The sequence below is a fragment of the Miscanthus floridulus genome, chromosome 10 (assembly GCF_019320115.1).
Source record: "Miscanthus floridulus cultivar M001 chromosome 10, ASM1932011v1, whole genome shotgun sequence".
Classification (NCBI taxonomy): Eukaryota; Viridiplantae; Streptophyta; class Magnoliopsida; order Poales; family Poaceae; genus Miscanthus; species Miscanthus floridulus.
The window spans coordinates 50,765,673-50,783,626 of NC_089589.1; the positions used below are offsets into that span (position 1 = coordinate 50,765,673).

At 45.4% G+C, this 17,954-nt stretch overlaps 1 protein-coding gene across 1 annotated transcript; it reads right to left on the bottom strand.

Moving 5' to 3' along the window:
- Positions 1-15,605: 15,605 nt before the first annotated feature.
- On the bottom strand, positions 15,606-16,566 carry LOC136488612 (FBD-associated F-box protein At3g52670-like). Its single transcript, XM_066485486.1, has 2 exons — positions 15,766-16,566; positions 15,606-15,680 (listed from the first exon to the last, which is right to left on the bottom strand). The coding sequence occupies exons 1-2, from the start codon at positions 16,564-16,566 to the stop codon at positions 15,606-15,608; spliced, it is 876 nt and encodes a 291-aa protein (XP_066341583.1).
- Between the last annotated feature and the right edge of the window lie 1,388 nt (positions 16,567-17,954).

A 17,954-nucleotide genomic window follows, 5' to 3' on the forward strand; every position in this document is an offset into this window, starting at 1 on the left:
CCCGCAGTTCACTCCCTATCACACGGGTTTCTCACCAGAGCAGTCTTCCTCGCTATTCGTGCCTGACACGTCAGTCTTCAGGAGTCTTGGAGCATCTTTCAGCGAGTTGACCGGCATGCCTACTCCGCCTCACATGCATACTACCGGTCCGTCTGCAGCAGCTCCAGCTATCATGACTACTCAGAGGCTCCCCTTGTCTGTCGCCTCGTCAGATCCTACGACAGACATACTTGCAGCTTCACAGGCAGCACCAGCCTCAGTTCAGACCCAGACCGCTTCAGCGACACTTCCTGCTTCAGAGGGTCAGTCGGTTCAGAGCTCAGGGTCCGATGATGATGGCGCCCAGTTCCATCTTGCTCCACGTACTTCAGCGCCCGACTCGTCCGCTGCAGCCCCGCCGACCGACCCTTAGGTTTTGGTGTTTGACGCCAAAGGGGGAGAGGGTTTGAGTATGTAGACTTAGGGGGAGCGAGTTTTAGGGGGAGCTAGTTATCTAGTATTAGCTTATTATATACATTCGGAGTTTTATTTGTGTGATACACTATTACTTATGCATTCGTGTGTTTACTTTCATGCATACTATTATATATATATGTGATAGTGCTATCTACATGATTGTGATATTTGACATGTGTGATTTCTACTTTGCATTATCTATATGTCATATCACTTGTGTAATGCTCATTTGCCTTTTGCTTCCGCGTTTATACTTCGAAGCAAATGAGCTTTGTTATTTGTACTCATGATTAATTCATATCCTTTGAGTACATTGTGTTGGCTTGGGTCATATAAGCTTGACTAACTCTTTTGTTCTTATTGACAAAAGCTTATATGAACCAAGCCCGTCAAAAACCTCACTCCACAACATACTCGAGGTAGTATTGTCATCAATCACCAAAAAGGGGGAGATTGAAAGCATCTAGGCCCCTAGTTGGATTTCGGTGATTAATGTCAATACAAGATTACTATGACTAATGTGTGTTTTGCAAAGGCAATTAAGTTAGGTCATGGTAATGGAGATCGATTAGGCAATCGAAGTTGTCATGCCCCTACGATGGAAATCGTTTCGGTTTTCAAAGGATGGACGACAAGGTTAAGGATAACTAGTTCTAAGTGTCGATTGGAGTTGGAGAGACACTTAGAGTAGTTTAGGACTTTGTTTTTCCTTTGGCCGTACTATGAAGAGGGGTATGAATGGGTAGCTTGACCTAGTTGAGTCTAGTGAGTTAGGTGTGGTGCACACTTGTTTAAACTAGCTCTAGGTAGCTCCTATGAATGCCCAAGATCCTATGGAGCAAACTTCATTCACATATGTTCGAATGTTGGAAGTGAATTAAGGGTCAAACACTGACCGGACGCTGGCTCCGATGCGACCGGACGCTAGCCGCAGGGTCCGGTCAGTTCATTTGACCGTGAAGAACAAGTCTGGAGTGACCGGACGCTGAAAGGTCGTGTGACCGGACGCTGAGGGCTAGCGTCCGGTCGACTCCAGTAAGGGTCCAGACTTAGGAAAGAGTGACCGGACGTGTCCGGTCAGTGGTGACCGGACCCTGAGTATCTAGCGTCCGGTCGTTTACAGTAAGCATCCAAGAGCGACCGGACGCGTCCGGTCGGTACTGACCGGACCCTGACAGCGTCCGGTCATCATTTGAAAACTATTCGCGGGTTGAACTGACCGGAGCGTCCGGTCAAAACGATCGGAGCGTCCGGTCATCCCGCAGAAGCTCATAACGGTTCGTTTTTCAGGCTGCCTTATAAATAGAGGCTCCACTCGTGAGTGGAGCAACTTTTGCTCATTTCAACAGCTGAGAAACACGTTTGTGAGTGCCAAGAAGAGCAAGGTCCCAGTGAGGTGTTTGTGATTTGAGAATCCAAGAGAGTAGCCTCACTAGCAAATCAAGAGTAGCAAAGTGTGCATCCATCTTCTCATTAGGCTTCGCGTGGTCAAGTGAGAGTTCGTGCTTGTTACTCTTGGTGATCGCCATCACCTAGACGGCTTGGTGATGATTGGGAGGTTGGTGTTCACCCGGCGGAGCTTGTGGGTGACCCAACTCAAGTTGTGAGCGGTTTTGGGTGATTCGCCGCGACGGAGTGTCGAAGAATCAACCCGTAGAGAGCACTTGACCCTTGCGCGGATCAAGGGGGAGCTACACCCTTGCGCGGGTGCTCCAACGAGGACTAGTGGGGAGTGGCGACTCTCCGATACCTCGGCAAAACATCGACGCGTTCCTTTCTCTCTCTATTTACTTTGAGCACTTACTTTGAGCATTTACCTTGAGCAATTCAATACTTGTTTTACATCCATAGAATTGCTTGCTAGAGTAAGTTTGGAACTTAGGTTGCGAGGTTGTTGTGCATTAGTTTGATATAAACACTTTTCTAGGCACAAGGGGTTAATTGGGCTATCTATAGGATTTGATTATTGCAAGAGAATTTAGAATTAGCCCAATTCACACCCCCCCTCTTGGGCATCTTGATCCTTTCAACCACTTTATCTGAATGATGAGGCATTCAATTTCATTTGGAAAGGAAAGTTGACATGAATAGATTATCTTGAATAATGCCATGACATCTTACTGTTATTTCCAATACTGCTGTAATAAAAGAAAAATCAAGATATCATGATTCAGAAATGAAGTGTCCAATACTCCGTATAACACATAAGCGTAGGTTAGTAAACCAAATACTCTCTAGTAGGTTACTGAAACATAACAGGAAACGGATAGGCACATTGAACCAGCCATTAGCTAGGCAAATCTGGATGCCAAAGCCACAGACAAACAGCATGTTCGTATGAGTGGGATTGAACAGACAAATAGTATGATCCCTGATGGTATGGTGCTTCCCATGACGAAGGCGGCTTTGCTTTCTATGGCATATATTTATCAGTTCAGTGAGATAGTTGTTCCTTCATCATTTTTTTGTTACTTTGATCTCAAAACCTGCACAAACATGAGAAGCATGATAAGTTAAGAGGGCATCGACAGCAATAGTGAAACATGGCAAGAATCTATACAAGAATAGAATTTAGAGCATTAAAATTTACTTCTGGAAAATAGACCTCATAAGCTAATTACTCAAATGTTTTTTTTGGAATGGCATATAATTGATAGTTGACAACTACTCAATAAGTCTCAACAAATACAAATGCTGCCAGAGTTTTACATTCTTGAAATTTGCCACATTTTTAATAGAATATAAAAAATTCCATCGTTTTTAATAAAATATAGAGTAAAATACACTGGTGGTCCATAAACTACTACATCATTCTCATCTTGGACATGGAACTATAAGTTGCAGATCTAGGTCCCTAAACTATTTAAGTACCACAAACTTGGTCCAAAGTAGCCACATCACAACAAATTAGCTGACATGGTGCTTTAACATGGAACCACATGTGGGTTCGTAGTTCGTAAGTACAAGGTCGGTGTCTAAACTACCACGTGATGCACATTTAAGTCCCGAAACGATGAAATCACAAAGGTCCCTAATCTATTTATTAAGTACTCTATCTCGGCCCAAAATAGGCTTAACATACTCCATTCATTGTCATCTACTAGCTCATTGGATACGCATGGAGCGAAGGCTCATTGTTGACCTTATCATCCGCATACCATCTTGTCTTGGCAATCAACATCTTGGCACCAATTGTCATGCTAGCAGCACAATGTGACTTGGTCGGATAGTGTTGTCATGGGCATTACTTGTAGAAGACCAACAACATGACCACCCTAAGTGGCAACAATTCATTCTGGGCAGTTGCATGGACACCATCCCAAAGAGCAAACTATATATAGTTGAGAACCCTGCATAGCTCATTCTAATAGTGTGCATGTACACAGTTTGTTCTTGGTGAATAATGCTTGGACACTGTCTGTGGCCAAACTAAACTACTATTGTTTGTTAGCTCCACTGGGTATCCTCTCTGGACAGTGCTACGTAGCCACCAACGCTTGCTTGTGTCGTTCTTCCAATGGTGGAGGCATAGATGCTTTTGACCGATATTGTAGTACCGCAATGGATTAGTAAGGATCTAGATTTGCTATTTCATGTTTAGTCTCTGGACCAAGGTGAGAATCACTAATAGTTTAGGGACCAACCGTGTAATTATGAGCTATGCACCCATGTATTGGTCCCACACTAGAGCACTTTGTTAGCTAATTTCCTATGATGTGATTGCTTTGGACTGAGATTGAGGCACCTTTTTAGTTTAGGGACTTTGGTATAACTTTATAGTTTTGGGACCTGGTTAAGTTTAAGAGCCACCATTGTAATTTACTCTAGAAAATATAAGTTAGAATAAAATTGTAAAGGAATTGCTCCACAAACATTTTCTAGCAAAAGTGATGATATTATTTCTTCATGATTAGTCTAAATAGCCATATATATGACGGAGTGGTAGTGTGTGATTTGAATGTTGAAACTAGTTGGTCCAAACATATGTTTTCCTATTCACAAGAAACCACTAGTTGTTATGTACATCCAATTCAACCTACCCTGCTAAGTAGTGCATGCAGCCAACGCAATGCAATTTATTTATCACTAATAAGCTTTTATGTGGGTAACCATTGAAATACTATGAATTCGGTTACTCTTCCTATGGTGCAAAAATGGGCTATCTTCATTTATCTCAAACTGTTGGTTTAAATCTATACTGCTTAATGACATTTTGAACTTTGCCATTGTTTTATTTCATCATTCAGAGAATATATGCAGGAAACAGTAAAACATGAAGAATTTTTCTGTGCTCATGTTTGTGTCAAAGCATAGAACTGTTTTATTACTGTTTTATTTATTTATAGTATTCTACCATATTTCACCACATGTGCATAAAACTTACCAATACAGAGTATAGTGTTGCTACCTTATTGCTAATATAATACATACAAATTTAGAGTAAAATCAGAGTTGATTGTTATCTTACATATGTTCAGCGCACCAAAAAAATTCAAGACATTAAGAAATCTTTCATTGACATCTTCACAATTGATCTCGACTATCTTAAGGTGTTGCAATATTATGTTCGATTTCGCTGTTGCATCAGGGTGTCCTTTCATTTCCACTTTATATTTGCCCTCTGGAGAGCAGTACCTGAAATGAAGTCAAGTCACCACCGGGTTCAATGAATAATAATTGACTGGAACTCAGTCAGCAATGCAACAGTGGTTCCCTGTTTAGAAATATTTTACCTGGTGTGGAATAAGTGTGAGCTTCTCTAAAAGTGGCGCATGTTCAAGAATACACGCTAGTGCACTGCAATCAGCTGGCTGACACCAGAAATCGTGATTGAGTACCAGGGTCTTCAACTTGGAAAAATGGGGCACCACCTCAGATCCCTCGCTACGGGATACTGATTAATTACCGAGTGTGATAAACACTCGGCAAATATGGATAAACACTCGGTAAATATTTTACCGAGTGCCACACTCGGTAAACATGACTCGGTAAACAACGACTCGGTAAAGTTAGTTTACCGAGTGTCAACTAACGGGGCACTCGGAGAATAAATTTTACCGAGTGCTACGCCGGCACTCGGTAAACAACTACGACGTGACGGTCGTCAGTCCCCAAGCTTGCCGTTAACGGCGTCGTTTACCGAGTGTTAGACATAGCACTCGGTAAACAGATAACCATTTTCATGATTAAAACAATTCCGCAAATATTTTTTTCCTAATATAGTTTACCGAGTGTACCGGTAACACTCGGTAAACATGTAACTCATTTACCGAGTGTTCCACTCGGTAAAAAATGGCACATATATCCGAGTGGGGTCGTGGCACTCGGTAAAAAATGGCACATATATCCGAGTGGGGTCGTGGCACTCGGTAAAAAATGGCACACTCGGCAAAATTAACAGAATCAGAACCAATTTGGTTCTGTTCTCTGTTTTACCGAGTGTAACACTCGGTAAACATGACCATTACCGAGTGTTACACTCGGTAAAACTTGTCCACAGTATTTTTTTTTTGTTTATTTCAGTGCATATCCAGCCACAATTAACAACAATTATAACAGAATATCACAGTTACCAACAGATAGACAATATATATCACATATATGTCCACAAATGTCACATCCACTCATTATAACCAACATATAGCTACAACAAATGTCACAAGCACAATGCAAAGTCCACAAACACCATCAACATGTCCAAAGTCCACAAAGTTCAACCCACTTCTAAGTTCAACATACAAACAAGTGAAACATGGTCCTGTCACATGGTCGGAGCCCTACCGAGAAACGGAGACAAGTCCAAGTCTTGATCGTTGTTCGATCCAGCTGTAGAAGGTCCCTGGAATGAGGGAGCAAAAGAAAATAAACATATTTGTCAATTAATCATAAGGTAGTATGCCAAATTCAAATATTCCTTCGAAAGACCAGTTAACAGTGACATCAATATATAGGCATATAATAGATAACACATATCAAGTTAGTTGCTGTTTAGTTCTCCTCTATGTGCAAGATATCGTCACACATGGTCGAGTAGACTGAACATGAATTGGGCAAACACCTATGTACTCATGTAGAACCTAACATGATGCCTTTCAAGGTCTGAACAATATTACTAATAATCTAACTTATACATGTATGTATCCTACTCTCTTCTAGGTTCTAACATGATAGTGTTGACTGTAGCACAATCTGAACTGAAAAAGCCTTTCAAGATGAAGAGTGACTCACAGGAGTGCCGTCGCGCGGAGGTGGAGGCACCAACGGTATCATCGGCGGCGGCGGAGGCGGTGGAGGCTGGCCCATGCTCTGAGAAAAGCTGGCCATGTACTCGTACCAGGCCTTCTGCGACTGCTGGAAGGCCTCAAGCTGGGCCTGCACTCGCGTCCTCTCCTGTGCCAACTCGGCCTGGTGCGATAGCTGGAGGGCCCGAAACTGGCTCTGTGAGGCCTGCTGTGACTCCTGCAGGGCTTCAATCTGGGCCTACAATTATTTATCACATAGTTAGAATGCAAATAAAGAACGGGTAGAAAATGAATGGACAACGAATGCAACAGAACTAACCTGGAGTGCTACCACCTGGGGCTGTGAGCGTGGGCGTATGGCCGGGCTCGAACTCGTGCTCCGGGCTCTAATCTGGGCGAGTGTCTGAGTGTTGGCCGTGTCTATGGTGCTGTTGCCCATATAGTACCTCCCGTGTGGCTTACCTGGTCCCAACCTCATGACGATGTCACCCTCGAGGTCAGCGGTGCTCGGATCAAATTCTGGCCCATGGATCTCTCTCGCCATCGCCGTGTACTCGCTGAGGCGACTGTGCACGCTCAGGTTACTGTATGCCTCGGGCGGGTCCTCCGGGTTGTAGACGAGGTTAGGGTCCTTTGCCTTGCCCTTGTGTGCCAAGGCATATGCCTTGAACGAGGCGCACTCCTGGCCGGGGTGGAACCGCGTCTACAGGAAGAAGCACAACAATAAGATATTATGCATTCAGAAGTTAGCGTAGCAACAACGAAATGAAATCCACGTACATATTTGGCTGCATATTCCTTGAGGGTAGTGGGCCCTTGTTTGTGCGAGGAACCCTGCATCATCGCACGGCAACGTGAGCGTACGGCGTGATATTGCTCGTACTCCTCACTCAACCACGTGTCCACAATGGCCTCCCAGCAGTTGTCCATCCCCGCACACCAAGCAGGAGGCACCTGCACGTACACGAGCACATGACAAATCATAAATCAATTTCAGTGCAATTAATCACAGACGATGTAATCTCATGTTTACCGTCAAGTATTGCTCCTTAGTTAGGGGCAGGTGCACTGCCTGCACTCTGGTGACTCTGTTTCCTCTGCGGGCATGGTAAATTCTTCTGCACAGGAGCTTTGTCTCATAGAAGAGGTCCTGCACTCGGTGAACACAGACTCTGTTCACCACGTCATCCGCGAGAGCCTATAAATTGATTGATACTAGAACACCTTCTCATATTCTTTCAGTTTGACGAGCAGTAATTAGCCCAGTAATCATGCATGCATGCACTTAATTTGATGTAACCTTTCCATCTACCGCGCGCATGCACATCTCAGTTACTTGTAAAAGTATATCCGGAAGACTGGAACGAGTGGCGAGATAATAGCCTATTATTATTGCTAGTAGTAGTGGGCTGGATTGTTTTTTTTTCTCTCTCTCTCCTTTTTTGGGTCGTCGAGATGGAGAAGAACGACGGCAGCAGCAGCAGCAGCAAGGGTATATGGGAGATGTTCAGGAACAAGGAGAGAGCAGCGCCAAGAGGATCAAGTGCAGCATAGAGGAGGCGGCATTCTGTTGCGGCGAATGCAATGAGCCCCTCAGGCCAACGATATTCCAGGTTAATTCATTTGACAAAAGAACGTTTCGTTGATGGATCAACTTGGCAATGGCTTGGTGTTCTTGAATTAAAATGCATATGTACGATCAAATCCAAAATTTCTTCTCCAGCACATACAAAAATAACGCTTTAATTTGAAATTAAATTCAAAAGCATTCAAAACGAGCTTAATTGTTTGTTAATGCAAGGATGATGCACATGTATGATTTATGACATGTTTAGAATTATTTGGTCTGTTACATTATAACTATATTCTAATAATAAAAAGTACTAGTCAAAATTAGATTTCGAAGACCGTAAAAGGCTATAGCGACAAGTATCAATGACAAGGTGAGTTTTATTTTTTTTGTTTATGATAAATAAAAGATGTCGTTTCCAGCCTAATGCTGGACGCTCATTGGCATCAAAAGTTCTCATCTGGTTGGAATTGTGTGCCTCTTTTTTCTTGAACTAACACTGGATTAAATACATTCAAACAAGTCCATGTCGGATTAATTTAGTCTGCATATATACATTTCCTCTACCACAATCATGTCTTTTCTGTGACGGAAAAAAACGAAAATGATAAGGTCTAGAATCCTATGGCTGTGAGCATCAGAATAAGTCATGCATATCGTTTTTTTGCAATCTGAGAAGATAGATTAGCAACAAACCTCGGCAATGGATGAGGTTGCAGCCCTTCCTTTCCCGGTGGCGGCGGCTGTGGGGGACCGCCCGGTGGCAGCGGTGGTGGAGGGGAGGAGGCGGCCGCGGTGATGGAGCTTCTTGTTGTGGGAGAGGAGGGAGTCGTTGTCGGCCTTGACGGCGTCGAGCTGGAGCTTCAGCGCGTCGTAGTCCTTCTCCAGCTGCTTCGTCTTCCACCGCGCGCGCCGGTTCTGCGACGGCGTGGAGGGGAGGAGGCGGCCGCGGCGGTGGGGAGGCGCCGGCGTCGGCGTGGAGCGCGCGGGCGCGGGGAGGCGCGGGCGCAAGTGCGGGGGACGGCGGGGAGGCGCCGGCGCGGGGGACAGCGGCGGTGCGGCGGGGATGCGCGGACGTGCGGTGTGTGTGTCGTCTGCACGATTTGAGGGAGAAACGACTAAGTGAATGCCTCTGTTTACCGAGTGCCTAGATATACGGCACTCGGTAAACTCAAGCACCGCAGCCCAATTACATGTGGGCCTGGTACATGTTTACCGAGTGCCCAGATCTACGGCACTCGGTAAACAGAAGCACCGCAGCCCAATAACATGTGGGCCTGGTACATGTTTACCGAGTGCCTAGATCTACGGCACTCGGTAAAGAGACAGGTGGGCCGTGGCTAATCTTTACCGAGTGTTTGAGGTCACACTCGGTAAAAGTCTCCATTATTTCATGCAAAACAAAAATGAAAAAAATGCCAATTTAATCCTAAAATTCACCAAACTTTCACATGAACTATTTCATGTCATTTATTTACTATCTAAAAAATTCCAAGTTCAAATCATAATGTTGAATTTCACTCTTAATACAAATCCTACTCGTCATTGTGAATGTTTAGTGTCTCTTTGGGAGATGTACCGGTTCGGCAGCGACGAATGTAAAAATACTTCCGAAACGTTATGAAAATTTTTCTATAATATAGATGTATGCTTCAATGTTAATTCTTCCAATCTCGTGATTTATCGAGTTTAATTATTACAATTAAATTTACACGATATGTATCTAATTATCATAAAGAATGAAAATTTTGTGAAATATAGTAAATAAATCGAAATAAACACCATATTTTGGAATGGAGTACTAAATATCATATGTGGATAGAGGAAAAAGAATGAAGGGAAAAACAAGAAATTTGGTTGAATTTTACCGAGTGTTGCGCCAGTACACTCGGTAAAAGATAGTGTTTACCGAGTGTTGTGAACTTACACTCGGTAAAACTTTATTATTACCGAGTGCAAATACTTCTACACTCGGCAAACATGTCATGCCGTGACGCCGTTTGGCGCACGGTTGGTATACTAGGAGACGTGGCAGCTCAATACCGAGTGTCTCTTTTTACCGAGTGCGCCCCTTCGGTAAAATTGTAGTTCTACCGAGTGTTTGAGGTTACCGAGTGTTCGGACTCGGTAAAGAGGTCTACTACCGGGTGTTTATGTTTTCCGAGTGTTGGCACTCGGTAATAAATGTTTTCCGAGTGCCCCGACTTTTGACACTCGGTAATTGTCTGGGCACTCGGTAACTACACAGTCTCTGGTAGTGGCCTTCTGAAAATAAACTGGGCAGATTAAACAGAAAAAATATAGTAAATAAAACTTGTTATTTTTTTTAATCTGGACTACGCGACCATATGCATGAAATTATTAACTATATATAGTTTACTCAATAAATTCAAATGGTGGGAATGCATGAGTGTGGAAATATACAATTTCTATCAGCAGGGATAATTTTTGACCGGAACACATACAATTAACAGTGAGTAATCGACAGGGTCACAAGACGTGTGTTGAGCGTACCGATGGGCGATCTGTTATGAACGACGTATAAGAATATGAAGTAAAGAATCAAGCCACAGAGGAGACACACGATTTAACGTGGAAAACCCCTCCGATGTGAAGGGGAAAAACCACGGGCACCAGCCAGCAACAATCTCACTATCTGAAGAGTTTTGGGTTACACGCCTATGGCGGCTTACAAGAGAATCAAGTCTCCACGAAACCCTAGCAAGGGTGTAAATACCCTACGCTCCGGCCCAAGCCTCCGGCGACGGGCCTCCGCTTCGCTCCGTCAGAAGCCTGGCCTATATCCTGGAGTGAATTTGGAACAACTCCAACAAACTCCACCTTGAGACAAATTCATCTTGTATCATAAATCAACCATTCATCCTGAACATAACAAAGATAGAAAACCACTGGTGCCAACAATAGTCTCTTGGACTATCCAATTAAACCAACTAAGCTTGAGCACAGCTCAAACTTAGCAATAGGAACAGGTTTTGTCATCATATCAGCAGGATTATCATGAGTACTAATCTTGCATACCTTCAGCTTACCTTCTTCAATCACATCACGCACAAAATGATACTTGATATCTATGTGTTTAGTTCTCTCATGGAACATCTGATCTTTAGTGAGGTAAATTGCACTTTGACTGTCACAGTGCAAACTTATGCAAGATTCAACTCCACAAAGCTCAACGTACAAACCTTTCAGCCAAATTAATTCTTTGCACGCTTCACAAATAGCCATATATTCTGCTTCAGTAGTAGACAAAGCAACAACTGACTGTAAAGTAGCCCTCCAACTCACAGCACAACTACCAACAGTAAACACATAACCTGTAAGTGATCTTCGCCTGTCCAGATCAGCAGCATAATCAGAATCCACATAGCCAATAAGACCCTTATCAGTTCTTCCAAACTTTAAACAGGAATCTGCTGTGCCTCTGAGGTACCTGAAAATCCACTGAACTGCCCTCCAAAGTTCTTTGCCAGGATTAAACATATATCTACTAACAAGACTCATAGCATATGACAAATCTGGACGAGAGCAAACCATGGCATACATCAAAGACCCAACAGCACTAGAATAAGGAACCCTTGACATGTATTCAATCTCTGCATCTGTACTAGGACACTGAGCAGCTGACAACTTAAAGTGAGGTGCAATAGGGGTACTAACAACCTTAGCATTTTGCATGTTGAAACGCTGAAGAACTTTCTTGATATAATTTTGTTGACTAAGAAATAGCAAACCAGATTTTCTGTCTCTACTAATTTTCATACCAAGAATTTTCTTAGCACTACCAAGATCTTTCATATCAAAACCACTACTCAATAGCTTCTTTAACTTAGTGATTTCAATCTTACTCTCGGCAGCAATCAGCATATCATCAACATATAACAGCAAATATATAGGTGATCCATTAACATGCTTGATGTAAACACAGCTATCATACTTAGATCTTTTAAAACTGTGTGCTAACATAAATGAATCAAACCTCTTGTTCCACTGACGAGGGGACTGTTTCAAACCATACAAGGATCTCTTCAACTTGCACACATATTTTTCCTTGCCAGGCACTATGAACCCTTCTGGTTGGTCCATGTATATGTCCTCCTCAAGCTCTCCATGCAAAAACGCAGTCTTCACATCTAACTGTTCAAGCTCAAGATCATGTGAAGCAACAATACTAAGGAAAGTACGAATTGAACTGTGTTTTACCACTGGAGAGAACACATCATTGTAGTCAACACCCGGAATTTGACTGTAGCCTTTAGCAACTAACCTTGCCTTATACTTTGGAGGCTCGCTTGGAGATAAACCCTCCTTTCTCTTGAAGATCCATTTACAGCTGATGGTCTTCTTATTCTTAGGCAAAGGTATAATCTCCCATGTACTGTTCTTCTCAAGAGACTGCATCTCCTCATGCATAGCAAAAATCCAATTCTCAGTATCACCACAACGAATAGCTTCTTTATAGGTTGCTGGCTCATGAACATTCTCCACCTGTTTAGCACAACTCAAAGCATAGTAAGACAAATTACACTCTTCAATAAGACGCTTAGGAGGTGCAATTGTCCTTTTTGACTTGCGTTGAGCAATAGGTAAATCCTCCTCTAACTGTAAAATAGGAGGAGTTTGCTGAACATCATCATGAGCATCATCCTCAGCAACATCATTATCATGGTCACCATGCTCATCAACAGGCTCCACCTGCACACCTGTATCATCATCAACATGCTCCACCTGCATGCGCATACGCTGCAGCTCTTTTTCTGGAACATGATCTGAGGGCAAACTGTCAGTAAACATCACAGATTCATTGAAAACAACACTCCTGCTCATAAAAGTCTTTCCTGTTTCAGGATTCCACAATTTATAGCCTTTGACTCCCGAACTATAACCAAGGAAAAGACACTTAACAGCTCTAGGCTCTAATTTTCCATTATCAACATGAGCATAAGCAGTGCATCCAAAAACTTTCAACTGTGAATAATCAGCAGGCATACCAGACCATACCTCAATGGGAGTTCTTTTATTTAGTGGAATAGAAGGCGACCTGTTTATCAAGTAACAGGCAGTATTAGCAGCTTCAGCCCAAAAATGCTTGCTCATCCTGGCATTAGACAGCATGCAACGGGCCTTGGACATGATGGTTCTGTTCATGCGTTCGGCCACACCATTCTGTTGTGGAGTATGGGGTATGGTGTGATGCCTAACAATGCCTTCTGATCTGCAATAATCATTAAATTCACGCGAACAAAATTCTCCACCATTATCAGTACGAAGCAATTTTACCTTCCTTTCAGTTTGCCTTTCTATCATTACTTTCCAGTCCTTAAAAGCAGCAAAAGTATCATCTTTCTGTTTCAGAAAATAAGGCCAAACCCTTCTAGAGTAATCATCAATAATTGTAAGCATGTAACGAGCACCACCAAGTGAGGACTTACGGGAAGGACCCCATAAATCAGCATGAACATAATCAAGAGTACCTTTAGTGGTGTGAACAGAAGTGTTAAAATGTACCCTTTTATGCTTCCCGAAAATACAATGCTCACAAAACTTTATTTTACTCGAAGTGCAGCCATCCAGCAGGTTTCTCTTCATCAATTCTGCCATACCATGGTGACTCATATGTCCCAAACGCATATGCCAAAGGTTAGTTTTACTAGGTTCATCATTAGTAACAGCAGCAACAGCGGAATCAGAACCAGGTAAAGTACACCCTCTAAGGACATATAACTTTGCAGAATTAAGATCACCTTTCAAGCAAACAAGAGAACCTTTTGATACCTTCAGAACGCCATCTGAACCGGAATATTTGTAACCTTCTGCATCAAGCGTGCTCAATGAGATAAGATTTCTGGACATCCCTGGTATATACCTGACGTTTTTCAGCGTGCGTGTCATGCCATCATCAGTCTTGATCTGAACTGATCCAATCCCCACAATGTCACACGGGTTATCATCTCCCATCCGCACAACATCCCCTTTCTGCACAGGCTTATACGAGCTAAACCAATTTCTGTTAGTGCAAATATGAAATGAACATGCAGAATCGAGAATCCATTCATCATGACCAGCAACACAACCAGCAAATACTACCAGACAATCTCCAGAATCATCATCAGACGCAGCAGCAGCAACAGAGACCTTACCAGCCAACTTGTTTTTCCTCTTCTCCTTATTCTGTACTTTTCTGCAATCCTCAACATTATGATTTGTCAGCTTGCAATAAACACAGAACTTTTTATTACCATGCGGCTTGGACTTTGAACGGCCTCTCCTTTCGTAGTTCTTTCTACCATCATTGCCATCATTGGAGGATCTGTTTTCAGTTCTGCCTCTCACATGCAAAGCATCGCCCTTGGAGGACGACGTCCCGTCATTCTGCACCATGCCTCTCATCTTCTCCCTAGACTGGAGAGCCTCATAAACTTCCTTTAGGGTTAGTTCATCACGGCTCAAAAGTATGGTGTCACGAAAATTTGTATACGAATTTGGCAAAGAACATAGCAGCAAAAGACCTAAGTCCTCATCATCATACTTCACCTCCATCGACACTAGGTCGGCGACGATCTTCTTGAATTCAGCGATGTGGCTCATCACTGAATCCTCCTCCTTCATCTTCAGGGTGAACAGCTTCATCTTCATCTGCATCTTACTGGTTAGATCCTTGGACATACAGATCGATTCCAGTTTCAGCCATAGTTCTGCAGCAGTTTTCTCTTTCAGACACTCCTGCAAAATATCATTATGAAGATGCAACTGAATTAGGGCGAGCGCCTTCTGATCCTTGCGGATCTCTTCTGGAGTCCACTCGGCCTTCCTCTTTCCGAAACTATCCAGCGCCTCATCATAGTCATGAGTCTGCGCCAGAATCCCCCGCATCTTGACTTGCCATAGCGAGAACCGCGTGTCGTAGTTCAGCAGCGGAAGATCGAACTTCATCGACGTCGTCATGAACCCTAACAGCAACCAAAGCTCCGGTACCACTGTTATGAATGACGTATAAGAATATGAAGTAAAGAATCAAGCCACAGAGGAGACACACGATTTAACGTGGAAAACCCCTCCGATGTGAAGGGGAAAAACCATGGGCACCAGCCAGCAACAATCTCACTATCTCAAGAGTTTTGGGTTACACGCCTATGGCGGCTTACAAGAGAATCAAATCTCCACGAAACCCTAGCAAGGGTGTAAATACCCTACGCTCCGGCCCAAGCCTCCGGCGACGGGCCTCCGCTTCGCTCCGTCAGAAGCCTGGCCTATATCCTGGAGTGAATTTGGAACAACTCCAACACGATCCGCTATGAGCACTAGGTCTTTAGCTTGTGCTAAACCTTCAAGAACCACACACTTTGTTGTATTTTGTCTGGCACAATCAGATGAACCTTCTTCGTCATCACTATCTGAAATGTCACCAGCCCGCATAACGTGATAACAAGCCATGGGATCTTCACAATGGCAGTCATCCAGAGATGAGTTAATCCGGACCTTTGCCCCCACCAACTCTGGCATTCTCTCCAACAAGGGAGTCCTGACACTATTGTGATCCAGCCACAAAGAAACGAGACGTGGAACACAAATCCGAACGCGCTTCTGATCTTCATTCGAATCGCAGGATGTGATGACTAGGCGTTTAAGCGAAAGAGACGTGATCTTCCTCACAGCGGCCAAGCAGCACTCGTTGATCTCCAGATGTTCCAACGCAGGACAGAGATCCAGGCAGAGGCAACGGCAGACGAACCATATGCCTGTGAGCTCTAGCCTGGTCAAGTGCTGCGAGACGAGGGGCCTGCTCCCCATCTGCAAGTAGGCATCAAGGTACCCTTGAGCACATATGTTTACCCGGAGCATCTGGATTTGACATTCCAGCACGCGGCGGATCCATCTGTTGAGGCTGTCCTCGTCGTCGAGGTAGGGCTCGGTATAGGGCTCGTCATCGACGTCGACGAACTCCTCGGACGGGTCGAAACTGATCTCACTCGCTTCGAGGGACGCGAGCTTGAGCCCGTCGAGGCGGACGCGAAGCAGGCGATCCACGAATCCCCGGACCTCACGCATGGAGTCGCCCGTGATGCGGAGGCGTCTGGTGAACTTCCAGACGTCGCGCCAGGGACGCGCTAGGACGCATGTTCTGATCGCCTCCTGCGCCGGCAGGAACGACAGGATCTGCGCAAGGATCTCCTCCGGAAGCTTGCTGAGGCGGTCGGCGGTGGCGGGGTGGGTCACTAGAGGTGGCGGTGGTGCCGTGACAAGTGCTATCTTCTTCCGGCGACTCGTCACAGGCGCCATCGCCACCGATCAGAGCACCGTCGCTAGCCGCTGCTATGGAGAGAAAAACGACGATGAGTAGAGGACCAGTAGATCGACGAAGGCAGGCACGAACGACCTGCATGCGGGCAAGATGATGACCGGTTCACTCACCTGATGGTGGCCGGCGGAAGAGACGCCTCGCTTGTCGATCACTTCTCCCTGCCGATCCTGGAGTCGTTCTAGTCGTCGCTTCAAATAGCCAGCAGCAGCTAGCGGCGGCGCTTAAAAGCCAGCGCAAGTCCCAACCAGGGTTTAATTTGTTTCACACAGGCCTCTGGATTTTCATTCTCCCCGAGCAATCGTTGCTTCCTTATCCCCCCTCCCCAGTTCCCGCATGCGATCGTTGCTTCCGTACCGAGAAGAAGAAAAAACCCCACGTACACCGTACCGTTTTTTCAGGGTTCCCTTCTCTGCGAATTTCTTCCAAAAATAACACAGCAAATATGGCATCCACTTCTTATAATCACAGTCATATAGGGTGTGTTTGGTTCGCTGCCTACGGGCCTGACCTGGCTTCGTTAATGCACCCACCGGCTGTTTGGTTCCTGGAATGGCGCTGGAGCCTGTCTCCCGCTAGCCAGGCCCTGCGGAAACGCTCGGGGTGGCTGTTTCCGCTGAGCCTGGCTTGTGCTCGCACTCGTTTCACCGCTCGGTGAGATAGCGCCGCTGCCGCTGGAAGACCACCTCCTCCCCGCCCCTGCTCCTCGCGGTCTGTACGCGCGCCATGGTTGGAGATGTGGAGCTCCTCGCTGGAGATGAGCGCGAGCGTGGCATCGTGGTTCGAGCTGCGGCACGAGCTCCTCGCCCTCGCCAGAGATGAACGCGAACGACTAAGATGCGCAACGGCCCCCTGTAGACGCGGCCGCCGTGCACGGCCCCCTGCAGACGCGACACCGGCACGGCTCACTGCAGACGCGGATCAGCGGGGGAGAGCGGGCGGGTGGACGAGGAGGGCTCGCGCCGGCCGCCAGGTGCTGCACCGCGGCGGAGGACTCGTGCCGCCACGGGCTCGTGCTCGTTCGCCAGGTGGTGCGTGGCGGGCGGAGGAGGAGGGCTTGCGCAGGCGTCAGCTCGTTCGCCAAGGGCGCAGTGGAGGAGGAGGGCTCGGGCTGGTGCTGCACCGCGGCGGAGGACGTCCACACGGCAATGACGTGCGGCAGGGGGTGCGCGTCGTGGTGGCCTGCCACCATACTCGCCGGCCAAGGTGCTCGTAGGTACCCACCGCTGCGAACACGAGCATGCCCACCACCTGTTCAACTAAAGTCCTCAGAGGAGGTAAACTTACCCGTTGAAGGATGTGGTGATTCTATGCAAACTAAGTCAGGCAACCAAACATACCAATTTCTAGCCAGGCTTAGGGGTACATG